The sequence below is a fragment of the Tenebrio molitor genome, chromosome 2 (assembly GCF_963966145.1).
Source record: "Tenebrio molitor chromosome 2, icTenMoli1.1, whole genome shotgun sequence".
Classification (NCBI taxonomy): domain Eukaryota; kingdom Metazoa; phylum Arthropoda; class Insecta; order Coleoptera; family Tenebrionidae; genus Tenebrio; species Tenebrio molitor.
In genome coordinates, this window is record NC_091047.1 from 11,876,727 (window position 1) to 11,897,080 (window position 20,354).

Below are 20,354 nucleotides of genomic sequence, written 5' to 3' on the forward strand. Positions count from 1 at the left end.
ATCCCAAACAATAAATTTCTGAGGGCATTGCGTTCTTGAAAATATCGAGTGTTCTGGGTGGCTCATTATTTAACATACATTTGCATTCGTCGGTAAAACATCTGTTTTTAGGTACTATAAATATGTTCTGCAGGTAATAATAAGACATCCCAAGCGTAGACAGAAAGTACATAATAATGGGGTTTTCCCGAATTTTAAAAATACAGGACCGGCCGGCCCTAAGCCACTTAAACAATTACAGTCTTAGTTGTACCGTTCAAGAAATAACTTGTGTTGTGTAAAGTGAATTCAGTGCGTTAATTTTACTCAATATGTAACATTTGTTGCCAATACTGGTGAATCATCTAATGAATTTGATTCAGATGACGATTAATTTTCTATTTGTTTATGTAAGTATTTTATTATTTTATTTATTAATTTACTTTAAAGTATACATGTAATGGATACTTTATTAATTACTCTTATTTCTTTATTTAGTAATCTTATTTCTCAAATACAAAATTTCCCAATACAAAATCAACAATCTCTTAACATTTTTTTGGTCACTGATCGCAAAATGTGTTTTAATTTTTTTTTATTTGCGGATACTTTAAGGTCTCTTTCTTTTGCTCGTCGATAAGATGGTGAAAGTACGACGTGGTACCAATTTTATGTGAACAGAGGGATTACTACTTTACAGTACCCACACAATGAAAACTTGCCGCTTTCGTAATTTACGGCGTTTTGAGTTTACAACTTTACCCAAGATTTAAAATGAATGGACTTTAGTTGAAATTCAAAAAGGTATATTATTATACTCATGTCACATCGTGAGGAAGTTCCTTAACATTGACACAGAACATAATACACAACAAAGTCAAAATGCGGAGGCAAGACGCCGGTAATTATGTTGATAAGCACTGCACTATTACTTGATAGTAATATCCGTAATAGTGTATGTACTCCGGCAAAATTGCCGTGCCGCCGGGTGGTATGAAGCATACTTATGTATATCTACTATAAGTAGTACTTTAAATTGTCACAGATAATTTTTAAATGTAGTGAATATTATAGACAAAATGAAGTTTTTCTGTTCTCCACCAGTTTTTTTGAATATGTCACATTTGGTAGCACCTTCACATTAAAAGTTAAGTTACACTAAATTCTTTAGTTGGTTGTGGAATCATAACATTATGTACCTAAACTAGTCGTGTTTAATTCATCTACTACGACGATCAGCTCTAGAATGACACTTTGAATGATTCTTCTCTTCAAGCAAAAGCTTAAATTCAATTCCATTCACAAATCTTTGTCCACTTCTGCATTTTTCTGAGTTGCTACTGATCTTATTGCAGATTGTGATCTCGTTCTAAAATACCTTGTCTGATACCCACTTCATAAAAATCATTACTTGTCATGTCTATTAAGACAACCACAATGTTGCAAGCAACCCCTTTATCCTTATCAGCCTGGGGGAAGGAAAGATGAACCGTAACCTCGTGTTCTCCAGGAGGAAAGTTGTTAAAGTGTTTTTTCATTTGTTTTGTCTGTAATTCCAGATTTCTTTTTGAACTTTATCAGTAACTTTCCTATTTTTAAAACAAAGAAGGTAAATAGCACTGCCACCAAATCCTTTTTTACTTTCACAATCTGGATTGTCCATTAGGTAATTGCATTTAAGCAGACACAACAAAAAGAAACTCTTGCTTTTTTTGCTTTGTTGAAGGATTAACCGCAGTGAAGCATTCACTTTCTCTTCACAGTTCACACTCGTTATCATTTTCATTGAAATCTTTATTTTGCAGCCTCATTGTATTTCAAATGAAGATCTGTGATGTCTATGCATTTAACAGATACTGGGGCGTATTCTGTAACTGCTCCGCTAAATTTTAAAGGGCGTTAAATTAAGTTGTCACAGCAATGACCAATCAGGGCTTGAAATTTAAAATTTTAAACGACGCTAAAATTTAACGCCCCTTTAAAAATTACAGAATACGCCCCATCGTTCGATAATTGAATGATGATACAACGTGATCAAGAATGACTGAGTCTGTTGGTAACAATGAAAGATTTTGGTACCACTGTAATCTAAACGCATTTCCGGTTGTCAGCTTTGACACAGTTGATAGGCGAATTTGACGTTTACCATCAAAGGGTCATTTTTGTATTAGCATAAACATACCCGACATAACCTAATTTTTTTTAATGTCGTGTCAAGTTAAAACATCCGGTCAGTGCCAATTACTTAACAGAAAAACACCAATATTTTTCAGTTGTTTCATTGCCAACAGACTCAGTCATTGTTGATCACGCTGTACTTTGCCCATAATACTGACTTGAGGCATTTACGCCTTAATACTTATTACAGAATTTCATGTAAACTCTGTCGACTGATAGATTGCTTGACATAAATGTTACTAAAAGTGTTCACTCTACGCTATAAGAAATAGATCCGGCGCGAAATTTAAAAAAATGAAAGAACAGGTTTACACGTGATATTTTATTATGATTCTGTATGTTTGCACTTAGGAAAGACGAACGAAAACTTCAGTATAGCAGGGGTAATATATTAGGTTTTATTAATACAGGGTATTTCAAGAGTGATAATGTGCCCGATGGATTTAAAAATGCAACGCACAATACATTTTCGAATTTCCGAAAAAAGCTGGCTACTGAAATGAAAATATCCAGCTTTTTTCGGAAATGGCTAAAACAAACAAGAGATTATTTAATATTTAATGTATGAACAAAAATTACCTCTGTATCATTTTCGATGTTTGTAATGTCACTTAAAGTGTTGCTAGATTCTTGAGGCACGCACTCACTTCACAAATTCAAAGAAATTAACAAAAATCGCAACGGAGGAGATCAAAACAGCAACACGATCAAAACTAATAACTTTTAAAACCAGAGGAACGCAAAACAAAACTCTAAAGATGAAAAATCGCAAATCTAAATGCTTAAATCACTTGACAGCACTGACAATTTCAAATCTGAAATGTCATATAATTTATTTTTTGCGTGGGTTTTATAACAACCAATGAGAATCAGTGGCGCGAATGCTTCAAGATACCATATTACCAACACTATCTATGATACTTTTTTAATATTTTAATGTTATGGTTTGGGGATTTTGTTATCTAAGGATATTTAAAAAAATGCATTCTATCAGTGGACGTAATCTAGTGCCACTATAGTATTGCCATTATAACTTTTTATCTGCTCCACCCACTAAAATTGACCAATCAGAATCAAAGCCAGATTCAATCTGTATACTTTTTCGTCACATTTGCCACGTAAAAAAGTTAAGGTTAGAATTTTGCTGTCAAGTCCACAATTATTGTTTTAGGTTCTAAAAAATAAAATGTCATTAAGACAATTAGAATATCAGAAATTTTTACTGTGTAAATCGGATCGTCTTAACAACCTATTTGATTGGTAACTAAGAAAATGAAATGGGTGGGGCAGATAAAATGTTACATTGTCCTTAGTATAATAGATATACTGGGTGCTCCAAAATTCGCGGAACAACTTAGTAGTACCATTGTCTTAGTAGTTCTACTTAGACAATGGTAGTACGTTGTCGAGTAGTCATTAAAATATCTAGTCATTAAAAATGTTTAAAAAAATCAATCTTCTTTTTTGTAGAAGATATGGACCTATTCGTTACACTAAATGTGGCAACATTTAAAAACATTCATGTATCCCAATAGTCTGCAAATATTTCATTTTTATTGTATCCATGGAAATGAGAGAGAAAAATTAAAGCCATGTTGCCGTACACTATTTCAGCTAAAACGGACATAAAATTACCACTTGAAAATGCTCGAATTAATGAAGAAAATAATTGCAAACATGATCACAATCGTTCAGAATTATTATGCCACTGGCTAGTAAAAGACAAAGAGTCAAAATCTACTAGTGCAATTATCGATAATTTGCACTAGTGCCAAATTTTCGCGTACTTAGTCGTAATTAAAAAATCATTTGGTATTAATTTTATATTTTAAAAAGAATTACGTTTATTTGTACTTACTTATCATGTACATTTTTCTCAGGAAATAGTCTGCCAAAATATCCTCTCGTGCATGTCAAATTGTCGATAATTTGACATGCACTCGGGATATTACTAGTGACTATTCCATTCACCTGTCATTTGTTAAACATTCCCACTCGTGGAAATTGTATCGGTAATATCACTAGTAATCCCAGCGATAATTTTTAACATGTGAATGCAGCCTTGAAAATTGCTTCCAAATGAACTCACGTGTCTTTTTTGTGTTGTTGGAAACATTTTCTTCGATTTCTGCGTTAATTTCTTCTTCCGATTTGCTGCCAAATTGCCAAAGTTGGTTCATGGAATCGTCCTCCGAATACAACTCGTAGTCCAAATTATGTAGACTATTTTTCAAACTGGTTTCACTCATTCAATTGTGCTTAGGAATCTCACTCGTGCTGACGCACTCGTGGATTCATTCCTAAGCATAATTGATAATTCGTGACCAGTTTGAAAAATAATCGACATAATTTGGACTACTCGTGGTAGATATTATAAATGATAATTCGATCATTCGTCAAATAGGTTTCTCAGATGTTTTCAATCCTATTGCTAAAGTAATAAAATAAATACTGTTGTCAAATGGTACTAAGTATTTAATTCATGAAATAATCAACCGAATTACACTCTAGCTCTTGAAATGATCTGTCTTAACACTCAAGCTCTCAAAAGATAACCACTCGTGTCACTTTGACATAATTAATACTGTCAAAGTGACACTCGTTGTTACCTAGGAGCTTTCGTGTTAAAAATCGATCATTTCAGAGCTCTCGTGGAATTACAACTGAAAGTAGTACTTTTTTACACGAAAAATCGTAGTCAAAGTAGTACTTTTTACATCATTTTATTCCATCTCCTTGGAGATGATTGTCAAAGCATACCTATTTTTTTTTTTTGTAATTTTTCATAAATCCTTTTAGGCCGGTATTTATAGTCGGCAACTCAAGTCCAACTTGAGTAAGTTGTACTCAAGTCCTGAGTTTTGCTCAAGTCTAGATTCGTATTGTAGTCATTATTTCGGCTCAACTCGTAAAAGTTAGACTTGAGTCTTACTCCAGTTTCGTTTGAGTCGAGTTGCTATGGTTACACCATACACCTTGTGACAGCTTGTTTTGAATTCTTTTGCAAAATAAAAATCCCGTACAGTTTAAAGGAGAAAATTCTGTTGGCTTCTCTCATACACGATATGGAAGAGGCAATAGAAAATATAAAAACAGATACAGTTTCGGTAGAACGGAAAAATAGTGTTTAGGAAAGGATTAACACCCAGTACAATAGCTACAGTACGCATGGCCCAGCAATTGAAAAAATTGTCAACCAATATGCAATACAGGGTATTTCACGAGTGATAATGAGCCTAACGGAATAAAAATGAGACCCACACTACATTTCCGAAAAAAGCTGGCTACTGAAATTAAAATGTCCGGCTTTTTTTGAAAATATATTGTGGGGTGCATTTTTTATTCCGTTAGGCTGATTATCACTCGTGAAATAGCCTGTATACCAAATACGTTGTTGACGTATGTGTATTTGGAACTTCTTCTTCGTAAATAAAGTCATAACAATCTTCCATCCTGCGATAAATAAGTAGGTATTTAATGCTTACATCTAAAATTCAAATCTGAACATTAATGACTACCCATATAATTGAAACGAAACGAAAAACAGGAAAACAGCAACTGTCAGACAGTACAGAGACAATTTTGGACCTCTAAACTCATGTAAGCAAGACTTGAGTCTGCCTAACCCCTAACTTGGGCTTGAGTCAAACTTGAGTGCTCATCAATGCTCAAGTATTGTTTATAAAACACAAATCGGAACTCAAGTCTGTCTCAAGATTGAGTCTAACTTAAGTTTGGACTATAAATACCGGCCTTAGACCAAATTTCTCAACTTTTTTCGATATGCAAAAAAAAAGTTTTTCTAATTTTGACATATAAAGTGACACTTTTCAAAATTAATTGACGTTTGGAAACGTCACACTTTTCGTAACTGGTTACGAAAAGTAAAATCTTTCCTAACTGGTTAGGAAAAATTTATTTTCTAATAAATTTTTCCTAACCAGTTAGTCATATTTTTTGTTTTTAAGCAAAATAACCGTGCCTACTTACCTACTTGATATTTTAACACAATGATAATTTATTATTCATTACTTCGTTTAACGTTTGAAGAAACATTTCTTTTGTCAAAATTAGAAAAAATCTTGTATGTAACACGTCAGGAAATGCAATTTTGTGTAACTCGTGTGATTTTGCGGGATCTCGCTGCGCTCGTCCCGCAAATATTCCACTCGTTACACAAAATAACGCATTTCCTAACTGGTTACATAAATAGCTAGTGTACAACACGTTAGGAAAGTCTCTTTTTTCACTTATTTGCTTAATTAACTAGGCTACGCCCTCGTTAATCAATCTGCAAATTCATGAAAAATAGTATGACTTTCATAACTATTGCAAAATAATTTGGTCGACATTTCATTTCAATTGCTTCTCCAATACCGTTTTAGCAAGATCTTAAGGTCTAAAGTTGTGTACTGATTCTGATTTAATTGTCAATTTATATCTATTATTATTAAGTAAGTAGGTATGTACACTTATATTCAAAAAAAAAGCGTACAAGTAGTGAGCCCAATTTTGGCTAGATTGCCATATCGTAAACCTATCTTTTAATTGTTGTTACTTAGAAATCTGTAACAAAACCCGTGATGATAGCTGGATTTGATCGATGTATTCTTCAGATATTTTAATGTGTATAAATGTTTTGCCTCATTTATTAGGCAAGTATTACCAATTACTACAAACACAATTCAAACTTTTATTCACAAATTTATGGAAAAAGGCAACTCTCAGCAATCTAACAACAATTTAAAAATTTATGAAAAACAGTGTTCACACATTTGACATACATACAAAATGTCAGTAATACGTTTTCTTGGAAACGATTAATTAATTTTATCCCCATTTACAGTAGCCTTAAATACGTGTACGCTTTTTTTTTAATAGAAGTGTACATACTATTATTTCAACAAAAAAATCAAAATTCTGAAATTGAATTTCAACTTCATCCAGCAGAAAATGTATTAGAATAAATCTGAATTTCATACATATTAAACTTACAATTATTTTTATTCTAAAAACTATTTTGAACCAGTTCTTGAATTTTCCCACCAACCAAGGTGGTAATTTTTTCATACAGGGTGTTTGGTGTTTAAGGTAACAAACTTTTCTGAGATGCACAGCTACACTGAAAAAAAATGTATTAATTTTGCGTTGTCGAATTTTCATTAAAAATGAAAATTTACTTTATTTTTAAGGTAATATTGGTGTAGAATTATATTTTCGACATAAAATAATAATATTGAACTAACAATTTCCTTAAAAACATTATTTTTGATTGAAAAGTATAAATCTACAGTATAACTTTACCTCTATTTTTAATTTTAATTTATTTTACTAATTTTACGTTTCAAAATTCAAACAAAATAGTAAAATTACCTCAATTCGTACTGGAATCGATCGTTTAATGAGCATGCGTGTTACGCACTGACAAAACCGCCACTGACCGCCAGAAAATCGAGGTGTTATCATTAGTTTTAATAGTGCTTTTCCATTACTATTCTCGAAAGTACAGGTAAGTATGTACAATAATATTACAATAAGTACTAATTCATTAACCTAAGTTTTGCGTGTTGTTGGTATTGTGTTGTGGAGAGTTGCAAGTTGAACATAAATATTTGCATGGTTTCGAACATAACCTCCACTAACAACTTCAGACCTATACTATTTTCAAACTAGGAAGTCTGGTCAGTTGTTAAAATGTCAAAACACCAAAAGGACTAATCAGGGTGCAGGGTGGAGATGGGTTCGTTTTTCCGTAAGAACAGTGATAAACGAAAGTCAACCTTACAGTCACTGGTAGTAACTGTTATAATTTATTCTTTACTATAGTATTGCCGTTATAACTTTTTATCTGCTCCGCCCACTAAAATTGACCAATCAGAATCAAAGCCAGATTCAATCTGTACAACTTTTCATCACATTTGCCACGTAAAAAAGTTAAGGTTAGAATTTTGCTGTCAAGTCCACAATTATTGTTTTAGGTTTTAAAAAATAAAATGTCATTAAGACAATTCGAATGTCAGAAATTTTTACTGTGTAAATCAGATCGTCTTAACAACCTATTTGATTGGTAACTAAGAAAATGAAATGGGCGGGGCAGATAAAATGTTGTCCTTAGTATAGTACTTTTTATGTTTTTGTAGGAGAACTAATTTTGTTGAAGAATTTAAAGAAAGTTTTTTTCCGTTCTAAACATTGGGTATAGATAGATTAGTTACTGATGTTTTTTCTTTGTTTTCATAAATTACTGTATATCTACATAATTTTTCGAAAAATTTATATACGTAATATATAAGTAATATTTTGTATAACACAGTAGTTATAATCAAAATAAAGTTTATTTATTTAAATTGTTTTTCTTTCATTCAAAATATGAACCTGATTAGAGCAAAAATAAGTTTATTAAATTTACCACGTGGCTTGCCAAGTAGGCTGACGTAATGTAACTCAACAAACGTCAAACAGTAATAATTTTCAATGGACATCTTTTCAAATAAAGAAATGATTGAATGGGAGAGAAATGTGCTGTTTTATTTCATAAACATAAAATGTAGGAAATCATAATTACATCAAAATAAATAAAATTCTACTTCAAAAATATTAAACTACATACGTTAATTATTTTTGAATTTTCATTTCATAAATTGTTCAAACTGTCTTCCATAGGCTGTAAGACCACTAACCAAGACGATCATAAAAATTTTGTAACTGTCTAACCTTCTGGGCAAGAAATAATGAAAGAAATTAAAAGTACTTTTTTTTAATTACTTCCGTAATTATTTTATTTTGTAGTATAAAATAAACTTAAATTGATTTATAAAATACTAATCTAATATTCTGCCAAATTTCACTTAAAAATTCCTGCTAAAAAGCTTATTAACACGATCCAAAGTTTTTGTCATGTAAATCCCTATGGCCAGCGTTAAAAAAAAAGGCACTGTATACATAAATAATGTGATTTTTTCTTCAGAAGCAAATTACAAGTGGATTGTTTCTATTCACAGTAAAATTACTTGATAAAATCAATGTTCTGTTTCAAATTTACCTAGTAAATATTTTGGGTCTAGTAAAATCATTTTTATTATTACCTTTTAAAATTACTATTTTCTCTAATTTTACCCTTTAAAATTAAAATATTTTGTAAATTTAAAAAGCAAAAATACAGTCCTGCTTTGTAATTTCGCTTATCGAAAATATTGTAAAATGTAATTTTACTATTTTCTAAAAAATTACCCTACGGATAATGGGTAAAAGAATTTCACCTAATCCGCACTGTAAAATTTTTTTACGGTGTAGGTTAAATGACATTTTTTTCAATTTGCTTTTTTTATTATGCTGAACTAAAAGACTAAACTGACTAAACTCTGTTTCCACTGTTTGAGAGCCACTGTTCGTATCTGTAATTATTAATACCAAGCTAATAAAGATTTGTAAAGGAAAATGCCTTAGCTGCCGCTTTTATAATTTAGAAATCTGGTGGATCTCACACAGTAGTTCTTCAACTTGAAAAAATGATTACTAGAATAAAAGTTTTATTTTGTCTATTTCTTTACACAGGAGAAGTTTGTTACCTTATACCCCAAATACCCTGTATACACGAGTGATAATGAGCCCGGCGGAATTGAAAATGCAACCCACAATACATTTGCAACGGTAATGTAGATATTTTAAATACCTATCGTATTGTTTTAAAATGAAATTATGAATCCATGATAGGTTTGCTTCCAATAATTTTATTTGTCACAACTGGCATTTACGAAACAGTTAAAATAGCTTTGCTTCCAATAATTTTATTTGTCACAACTGACATTTACGAAAAAGTTAAAATATGTCGGCTAAAATATATTCGAACGATAAGAAAAGAGGCATGAGCTTGATTTAAGGCGAATGTAATAAAAATGTCTCTGGCGTTGCGCGTTTATGCAAACAAGAAACATTTTCCCAAAAACTCTTCATTTTTTCACAATTTCATTTAACCAAACGAATATGACATTTATGTCAAAATTTCCGAAACTGCACAGTTAACCATGTTTTACGTTGTTTACATTAAAAAAACAAATATCCAGGTTAGCGTTGCCAATGTATTGTGGGTTGTATTTTTATTTCCGTTGGACTCATTATTACTCGTGAAATACCCTGTATATTACAATAAGTGGTCCAACTTTTTCCGATAAAATTTGTCGTTTAAGACATGAGTAGCTTTCGTTTAAATCACATAAAATTCTCAAGTGAGAACTTTTTACAGCAAATAAGACTGTCGATGTATCAATTTTGAAATTTAATATGTATCTATTTAAAATTTATTATGATGATAAATATTTTTTATGCTAAAGTATTTTAATTTAAAAAAACGACAAAGAAACACAAAACAAAAACCAAAATAGTGAATATGTAGGTATGTAATAACAAATACATATTTGAATCAGTGGAAACATTTAACTGAATATTGTTATTTGGGTGTGATTGTGAGCATTATCGCCACCACTTATATTAAAGTACATCAAGCGACCACTAAAGTATTAAATGTTTTATTGTGGAAAATATTTTAACTTTAAAAAGAAATACGAAGAACGTAAACAACAATGAACCAAAGTCTTTGCTTAGGGCAACTGTTTTACTGGTTGCCTAACCATCCTGTTCGTGCAACAAGGTGCCATTCTACAATTTTATAAAAATGAAAACACAAATTTAAAATTTACTTTTATTAAAACAATAAAATATGTCCAGCTATTTGTTATTACTCTATCTAATACGCACTGCTGCCCTCAACTTTGCTGAACGACTCCTTGGATTATTTTCAACCTCCTCATGCTTTGGCACCAACACATGTTTATTTAAACTTAGCCAATTGGATTCCATCACATCCTTAACTAGATTACCATCAAGATCAAATGAATGGCTGCTGTACTTTAATGGAAGAGGATTTGCAGTATCAGCAATCAAATTTCCTAACAGATGCCTCTTCACAATAACATCCTCTAAAGAATGAAATGTCAGAGTCACTACCCTACCCCCTAACTTCAAGTACTTATGAGCAATGATCAATCCATAATTGATTTCATTCAATTCATTGTTTACAAAAATTCTCAGAGCTTGAAATGTTTTAGTAGCATTATGTGAAGGCCTCTGCAATTTATCAACCCTTATCTCTTCATCAAATACTGAATCAACCAAATCTGCTAATTCCTCTGTTGTTGTTAATGTTTTGAATAAGTACCTAGCCTCAACTATAGCTCGTGCAATTTTCTTAGCCTTCTTTTCCTGACCATAAGTCTTGATTATTTTATACAAATCTTCTTCACTTGCTTTGGCTAAAACATCTGCTGCTGTGGGATCTTCAGGAAATCTGTTACTGTCCATGCGCATATCAAGCGGTCCATTGTGTGACACAGAGAATCCTCTACTTGGTGTGTCAAACTGCATGGATGAACACCCAAAATCAAATAAAATTGCATCAATGGACCTCTGCTTTACATTGTGCTTTCTCAACAAGTCAGGAGCTTCAGAAAAACGTCCCAATAAGGGGACAACTTGATCTGGGAATTCCTCAGCTAACTTCTCAGCATAACCATAAGCTAAGGGGTCACGATCCAAAGCAATGATTTTTACATTGGGAGCTTCTTTCAAAATTTGTCTACTGTGACCACCTGAACCAAAAGTCATGTCTAAAACAGTCTGTTCAGCTTCAGGTTGCAGAAAGTGTAAAACTTCTTTGAGCATAACTGGCTTGTGAGGTGTTGCAGTGCAAAATTTTCTGATTAAATGTTTATACATCTTTTTTATCGTTTGATCTAAATGAAAATATTTTCTTGTAAAAAGGCTTCTCTTCTTGCACTTCTTGAAGGAATTCGTTTGACAATGCTAATTTACACTGTTCACCTGTCAATCCAGTGGCAGATGACACTAACACTCTTGGGTATTTGTTCCTATATTCGTTGTTGACTAGATGTTGTAATGAGAGAAACTGACTGTCCCAATATTTGAAATCTGTTTCGAATTTATTTTCCTTGTAAGCTCTGTTGATTTTATTGCGAAGAAACTCCCCCAAATCTCTAAAAATTACAAAAGACTGTGTGAGGACTGCGAGGTTATAACACTACAGTTGTATTGAAGCATATAAACCGCACCTGCCAGTTTTACCCTCTTCTACAGGCCATTTTTCCAGCAATTGCAAAATCCTCTTGTAATTTCCCGCAGCAGCAGCCATTTTATTTCACATCCACCATCATTTGATTTAGTTTTTTTTGGTTTGGTAATTTGGTATGGTTGGTATGGACTATGGAGGAAGTTTTTTATATTCTTGGTCGCATCGGTCGCCACATGACGTCACTTCAGAAACATTATCAAAACATTAATTTGCTGTTAAGTTAACTAATTTCAGATAGAAGTTTTCTAATTAATTATTACTTATTACTTATTTCATGACAACAATCAGCAATTCTGAGAACATTTAAAGCAGCAGATTTCTTCTTGATGATTCTAAACTACAGATTACAGAACCCTCTGTCGGCCATGCCAGTTGTTAAATTAGGTAGCTGGTCGAGTAGTGACAAAAAGCGCCTTAAGATTTGACATTTGCGGTCTGCAATATTTCAAAAAGCTTTTGAGTTGTGGCAGCACATGATAAGGGGCTGCTGTCCTGAATTTTGGGAATAAGCTCTTCGGTACATATTTTCAAAGAATGGCGGGTATGCTTACAGTAACATCTGGAAATTTACGGCGGTCTCTTCTTAGATCCATAAATAATTACTTAGAGAAATGTGCGACAGAGGTGAGTACCAATAAAATTTTATAAGGTGGGTCAAAAATAGACAATGCGCCTAATACTTTTATATGGCTCCATCAATTATTGTATTATGTAACTTATTAAAGAGTAAAACAATAGCCTTCATAATTTACTCCTAGCACAAGGTCTTGGTGTTGGCACTTGTGCATTATGTAATGGCATTTTGGGGATGTTGTAGGTACCCTCGAAGCACAGGGCATATCATCAAGGAATACGAGCCATACGAAAAGCGACGATAAGTTCTAGTAATTCAGCATTAGGAAGGTTGTACATTATTGCAATGTCAGTTGGACTTTAATTCATGAAATGTCATTTTTAGGCCCCAGTCCATTTGCTGTAAAGAGGTGAGATACTTTAGATCTTCTGCTGCCCTTTTTGATGACACCAAAATTGTAAATGTACCCCCATTCGCTGATTCAGTCTCAGAAGGTGATGTAAGGTTAGTGTCATAACCTCTTACTTTCACTTCAGCAATCTATACTTTCATTACCATTTTTTTATCACTCATTTGAATAAGAAGAAAACACTTGAACTGTGACGCAATATTGTTCCTATGTAAATAGAGATAAAAATAATTATTTAGATAAGTCCTCTAATTGTCACAAAGTCTGGCGAATAAAATGCAACATAACACCCTGATAGGATTTTAACATGTTGTTTGTGTGTCAAGGTGGGAAAAGAAAAAAGGCGATCACGTGGCTGAAGATGAAGTGGTTTTGGAGATTGAAACTGATAAAACCTCGGTTCCAGTACCTTCACCAGCCCATGGTATTATCGAAGAAACATTTGTTGAAGATGGCGCCACCGTCAAAGCCGGACAAAAGTTGTTCAAGCTGAAGGTGACTGGGGCTGCTCCAGAAAAGGCAGCCGCGCCCGCTGCCAAACCGGCCGAGGCGCCAGCTGCGGCCCCGCCACCGCCGCCCCCTGCGGCCGCGCCGCCAAAACCAGCAGGTAAAAGGATTCTCACCCCAGCTTCCAGCGTCACAATTCTTAACCATAACTTTCAAGAATTGCATTGCGTTTTAAAAACTACCAAGAAACAAATCATTTCCTGTCAAATATTAAAAAATATTTTTATTGTGAACAATGATTTGTAACAGGGTGACGTCCAACGTTGCACCTAAGAAGACATTTTTGTCCATTCATTATATCTTTGTTCATCTCACCAGATTTAATTTTTTTACGCTTTAATGTGGGCTTGAGAAGATTTAAGTGTGTTTATGCGCTTGAATGGCTGTTTCAGCGCCTCCTAAGCCGGCTGATGCTAGTCCACCGCCGCCGCCGCCCCCGAAACCGGCGGCTCCTCTCAGCTCCATACCTGTAGCTGCCATCAGACACGCTCAGGCTATTGAAGCAGCCACCGTCAAAGTACCACCGCAAGATCCCACCAAAGAAATTTCCGGAACTCGAACTGAGCAAAGGGTGAAGATGAACAGGATGCGGCTGAAGATCGCCGAAAGACTGAAGCAGGCCCAGAACGTCAACGCCATGTTGACCACTTTCAACGAAATCGACATGTCGTGAGTATCTCTCCAAAATTAGCTTCATCGGAAGAATGTCGAGCCTGATCGATGTCAGATCGTGTCGAACTTTCTTCATTTTCACTTCTCGATGGTCACAGATACATCATGGAATTCCGTAAAGCGCACCTAGAGGCTTTCCAGAAGAAGTACGGTCTGAAGCTGGGTTTCATGTCGGCGTTTGCGAAAGCTGCCGCCTACGCCCTCCAAGATCAGCCCGTAGTGAACGCAGTCATCGACGGGCAGGAAATCATCTACAGAGATTACGTCGATATTTCGGTAGCCGTGGCTACGCCCAAAGGTCTCGTCGTTCCCGTCATCAGGAACGTGGAAAGAATGAATTTCGCTGACGTCGAGATGGCTCTAAGTGCTTTGGGCGAAAAGGCTAGGAAAGGTAACAGTTGCGGATGGAGAAGTAACGATCACGTCTACATCTGTCGAGTGTGCTTACAGGAAATCTGGCCGTCGAAGATATGGACGGCGGCACCTTCACCATCAGCAACGGAGGCGTCTTCGGTTCGCTGTTGGGCACGCCGATCATCAACCCACCACAGTCGGCGATACTTGGAATGCACGGAATTTTCGAGAGGCCCATAGCCGTAAAGGGACAAGTAAATGAAACTTGCATTTTTGCGCCAGAAGCGAAATGAAATTCCTCTTTCAGGTTGTAATCCGGCCCATGATGTACGTGGCTCTGACTTACGACCATCGACTTATCGACGGGCGCGAAGCGGTGTTCTTCTTACGTAAAATCAAGCAAGCAGTCGAAGACCCTCGCATCATCTTAGCTGGTCTCTAAGAAATATTAGAACAAGTGTACAGTACCGAAACCAATTCTCACAATCACGCAAGTGTTTTGCATTTGTAAAGTTATAAATGTCAGGATATCAACGCGTTTAAAGAAAATTTCAAGGTGACGGTTAGGTTTTTTTAACTTTACAAACCCCAAAGGTGCACCGCTTTCTCGTTTAATTTTTATCAATCACTGTCATATTGTCATACCGAAATTCTTTCTGCTGTACTTTTCGTTGATGTAATGAATTTATTCTATAAGTTTTATTAAAGTATTGATGAATGTATTGTGACCCCTTTTTTGTTATCATTTTGTTGTTTATTAAATAATGACGACGTTGAACGGAGTTTTTATTCTTGCAAAGGAATTTTCTGAGAATTTGGTGTTAGCAATCTAAAGCGCATGTGCTACTTTTACTCTTTATAAAGTGTTCGTTGAAAATGTTAACTGTAAAAGTAATCCTGTCTAGTGGTTTTGTATTCTACCTGTTATTAATTTATTATGCAATATAAGTTTTAAGAAAGTCAAAGAGTGGTTATTTTCAGAAAGGATATCAACAACAGCCGACTCCACGCCGGATTGTGTTGTTGATCTTAACAAATTCACCAGATCATTTGAGCTGTTGCAGAACATGTTAATGACGGCTATTATTCATGAGGACGAAAATTCCAACACGAGCCGTAGGCGAGTGGTAGAATCGTCCGATTCTCGTCCTCCGCCGCCACCGCCATCAACGGCCGTAAAGTCCCACCCCACCGAGATCGACCACGTGTTGTCGTGGTGATGACGTGATGTTCGTGGAATCTCACGGCCTTTCCTGACCTGTAGAGTGTTCCCAATTCGCCAATCGGTTGCGAGGGCAAAAGTACTTTGAAACCGAGATACCACACAGAAATGCATTTTTGTTTTGGAAGTTGCTTCCCGTGGATCTCCAGGAGCGTGCCGAACGACCAACTTTACCGTTGACTTCGGATTTTGGCTTCACCAAAAGCGTATTTCACAACGGCACAGTCGGTTGCTACGGTAAAACTCCTACTAAGGAGGTACTATTGCTTAAAGCGTTTGAACAGTTGTTGGGACGGGAAAGTTTTCTACCACGACTGTTTTCCTGGGGCTTGACAGAATCGTAGAACCGCCAATTACGTATCCGATATGTTAAATTTTTGGTTGTAAGAAGAAGCATTTTGACAGGCGCAGCGTCAATCGGTGATCTCTAAGAATTTTCAATACTATGCACTGGAGTGTTTTGTTACATTTGTTACGATCCCCTAATGGGCGAAGGGAGGATCCCTCGTGGGAAGTCCCGGAGCAGCACTCCCAGTGTTGCCAACGGTTCGAAATTTAATTCCATTAGTTCGTTCAAAGAAATCTACCAGAATTCTACTAAAATTCCCTGAAACGAAGAAGCACTTGGTTTCGTAATTTCCGATTTAATTTTTTGCACTTTGGGAAATAAGAAGTACAAAAATTTCGATTTCTTTTTTTGGAAATTATTAACAACTTTATTATACTAAGGACAACGTAACATTTTATCTGCCCCGCCCATTTCATTTTCTTAGTTACCAATTAAATAGGTTGTTAAGACGATCTGATTTACGCAGTAAAAATTTCTGACACTCGAATTGTCTTAATGACATTTTATTTTTTAGAACCTAAAATAATAATTGTGGACTTGACAGCAAAATTCTAACCTTAACTTTTTTACGTAGCAAATGTGATGAAAAGTTGTACAGATTGAATCTGGCTTTGATTCTGATTGGTCAATTTTAGTGGGCGGAGCAGATAAAAAGTTATAACGGCAATACTATAATTTCACATTTTTGTTCATACTTCGCATAACCTCAATTTTACACATCATTTGCGATTATGAAGATTGAAGGCAGAAAACGCGAAATGCGAGCTTCGTCCAATTATTATCGAACGTGCCACACCTGCGCAAAAGAGTCCTGTATGTCCTTGCACCTATAGCACCAGCACCCATCCAAATGTCAAATTTACGTCAAAGTGGTAAACAAACAGCTAAAAAAAATATAATCTACTATACTCGAAATGTTTTGGATATGGATTGTGAAACTCAAGTTCGCTTAAAACTTATGATTGAACTGTACATTAGTGAGATCTGTCATAAATTCCAATAACCTTATTGGCACGCCTAGTTACTTTTGCTGGTAGTGCCAACTTAACGACAAGTCCCCAATCCACATTCATAACGTTCCGACTGTAGTATTCCATCTTTAAAAAAACAATAGGTTGCCATGCTTTAATTTTGTTAAATTGGCAGTACTGAGGAAGTACCTAGTAGTTACTAATAAAATTAATTAAAATAAAATTAATTAAAAGTCGATTCTTCAGAGTAAAATGACGAACAGCTCCGTGGTGCTTGTAGGATATCGTCATCCATATCTGCGTTATTTACTCCTATTTAGAGCAACTATTCGAAACAGCTAAAATCGCTTAACACGGCATATTTTGGAACCAAAAAACGTGTACCGACGAGACGGGTCTATTACCTAATTGTCAGATATTGAGTGGATAAGGCCCTTGGGCAAAAACCAAGTCTTACATAATTATCAGTATACCCACGACTAATGTACCTAATTTAGAGAATTATATTTTTTTATCAAGCCGAATACGAACTATTTATTTTGCCAAGAACACTGATTTTACTCGAACATTATTCGGAAATTGTTTAAGATTCATCGGTAATTCCCCGAGTTTTCTGTCGAAATTCCTATCTAAAATGCGTTATCAATAATTTATCTTTTATTTTTAGAAATGTGCTGCTCATACAACATTTTCCCATGTTGTTTAACGATTCAGGGGAAACCAATGATCTGAGAAGTCGTCCGGAACAAGGAAGACCGCGTAAAACTAGAGTTAAGCCGGCCTGAGATATGTCATTTGGTGGGGGTGCACGAAGACGGAAAACAGTGGGACGAGTCCATCTTTCGTAAAATAGGGGTGTTCAACAGATTAAAAATCAGCTGATTTTTTCAGTGACCGGTGAAGGAGTAAAAGTTTCCATTTAGCTGTTTTTTGAGTAATTTAAGTGATTTGTCCGCGCAGATTTCCCCCACCAAATGACATATCTCAGGCCGGCTTAACTCTATGACCGTAGAAGATCGTTTTTTGAGACAAGTTGCGACCACCCATCATCTACAGGTGAGAGTGGAAACTGTTAGAAGACAAAGACGTCTGGTTGAATGTGATTTACTTCCCAGACAACCAGCTTTAGGTCCAATTTTAACGTCAGATCATCGTCGAGCTAAGGTCAAGTTTGCTAGAGAGCACTCGAAAAGAAAAGAAAAGATGATGATTGAAGCCGCATCTTGTTTACAGACGAGTCCAGATTGATCGACGTATCAGAGTGCTTAAACGTAGAAACAAACTTTATTCTCAGCGCAACATTAAAAAATTGCTTCCGCTAAAATTTCATAACATGGGCATAGCTTGCTTGCTTCGACTACAATAATGTATAATGAGTAATAACCCTATACAGGGTGTTTCTGAAATAAGTGCATTAATTTTAACTGGTAATAGAATTCATCAAAAGGAACAACTTTTCTCTCTGCAATTTTGGCGAAAAACGTTGCGTAATGGCTTAAAAAAATAAGAAAGATTTTCCTAAAACCGTTCATATCTCCAAAACTAAGGTACCTAAAAACGTGAAACACCAGATTCTTACGAAGTGGATTTTTTGCTATACGGGTAGATTTATTTGAATTTCGATTTCTGCGTTAAAACACGTTTTCTGGATGAAAATTGATGTTTTTTTCATATTAGCGCTGATCTCAATTAGCCATTGCAGTATTTAGTGGCGTAGGGCTATTTTAGTGAAAAATCTCTCCAATTTTTTTTTTGGAATTAAACATGGTTTTTCGGCAAAATGGTAGATAGAAAAGTTGTTCCTTTTGACGAGTTCTATTACCAGTTAAAATTAATGTACCTATTTCAGAAACACCCTGTATAATAAATAACTCTAAACTATTTAAAAGTACACTAACTTTTTTTTTTAATTGACCCTTAAAAGTTGGTTTATTTACACCAACTGAAAAGGGCGGTTTCATTAATATAGGCACTGTTAGTATTTATTTAATTTTTATTAAAATAGCTACGTAATGTATTGGGTGATTCAAAATGATTGTGGCCAAGTATGGCAAATATGTACGAAAATTTATGTGGCAACTGTGTGGGTAGAGTAGAGTTGATATTTCTTTGACAGTTCATAGTCGCGCAATTTTGAAAACTGTCAAATCAATGTGTAATGATATGAAAAAAAATCAAATGCACGCTTATGAAATATCATACAAATGACAACTCTACCTCATCCACACAGTTGCCACATAAATTTTCGTACATAGTTGCCATACTTGGTCACAATAATTTTGAATCACCCAATATTTACTACAGACAACATTCAAGTAAGGTTACTGAATCCTTCATGTAGATTATCTTGGACAAAGATTGAAACCTTTAGAATTCTGGTACACATCTAGGGTGAAACCTTCAGTTTTTTCCTCGAGTGCAGTTATTGGTTGAAAAAGGTCTATTGTATAAATTTAGTGCAAGATTTAACTTTTCACTTTAACCATTTGTGAGTGTGCCTTTTTTTGTTTCAAAATTTGTCAATTGTTCCGACAAAATATCAAAGATACGTTTGTACGTTACCAGTGGTTTTAGAATTCTCCCAGTTTAATCGACATTGATAATTCGAATAATTCATAATTCACGATAAATTTTTCAACTGTAGAAATAAGCTACATTATAAGATAATATATTATATACCGTGAAATAAAAAATTAGAAGTCCTGTGTTTGGTACAGTCTACATGTTATTTACGAATAGCGTCGACTTGACAGTTTTTCGTATTAGATATTCAATTTAAAGAAATAAACTAAAAGTATTGTTATAGGTATTGTGGGTTAAATTATCTTATTAAGAATGTAAATTGCAATCTACATAAATATCAATGCAGCATTTTTATTAATTATTGTGAATAACAGTTATTTTACCAATTTATTCATGTTAAGTTTACACACATAACTACATTACTACAATTAGATAATACTCGTAGATTAAGTTATCTTATATAGATAATCTT

The 20,354-nt window shown here is 34.5% G+C and overlaps 3 protein-coding genes and 1 long non-coding RNA gene across 4 annotated transcripts; 2 read left to right on the forward strand and 2 right to left on the reverse strand.

Moving 5' to 3' along the window:
* The first annotated feature begins 7,410 nt into the window (after positions 1 to 7,410).
* LOC138123974 (uncharacterized) lies at positions 7,411 to 8,504 on the forward strand. The gene is made up of 2 exons (XR_011156964.1): positions 7,411 to 7,666; positions 7,716 to 8,504. It is a non-coding gene; the product is annotated as an uncharacterized lncRNA (long non-coding RNA).
* Positions 8,505 to 10,841: 2,337 nt separating this feature from the next.
* LOC138123215 (probable methyltransferase-like protein 15 homolog) lies at positions 10,842 to 11,928 on the reverse strand. The gene has a single exon (XM_069037810.1). It carries the CDS (start codon positions 11,926 to 11,928, stop codon positions 10,897 to 10,899), a length of 1,032 nt encoding a protein of 343 aa, XP_068893911.1. The 3' UTR covers positions 10,842 to 10,896.
* On the reverse strand, positions 11,921 to 12,439 carry LOC138123216 (ubiquinol-cytochrome c reductase complex assembly factor 2). The gene is made up of 2 exons (XM_069037811.1): positions 12,282 to 12,439; positions 11,921 to 12,206 (listed from the first exon to the last, which is right to left on the reverse strand). Exons 1-2 carry the CDS (start codon positions 12,359 to 12,361, stop codon positions 11,921 to 11,923), a joined length of 366 nt encoding a protein of 121 aa, XP_068893912.1. The 5' UTR covers positions 12,362 to 12,439.
* A 287-nt stretch (positions 12,440 to 12,726) lies between these two features.
* LOC138123214 (dihydrolipoyllysine-residue succinyltransferase component of 2-oxoglutarate dehydrogenase complex, mitochondrial) lies at positions 12,727 to 15,595 on the forward strand. Its single transcript, XM_069037808.1, has 8 exons — positions 12,727 to 12,925; positions 13,119 to 13,204; positions 13,260 to 13,379; positions 13,611 to 13,891; positions 14,184 to 14,460; positions 14,562 to 14,854; positions 14,914 to 15,071; positions 15,125 to 15,595. The coding sequence occupies exons 1-8, from the start codon at positions 12,836 to 12,838 to the stop codon at positions 15,257 to 15,259; spliced, it is 1,440 nt and encodes a 479-aa protein (XP_068893909.1). The 5' UTR covers positions 12,727 to 12,835; the 3' UTR covers positions 15,260 to 15,595.
* The last annotated feature ends 4,759 nt before the right edge of the window (positions 15,596 to 20,354 follow it).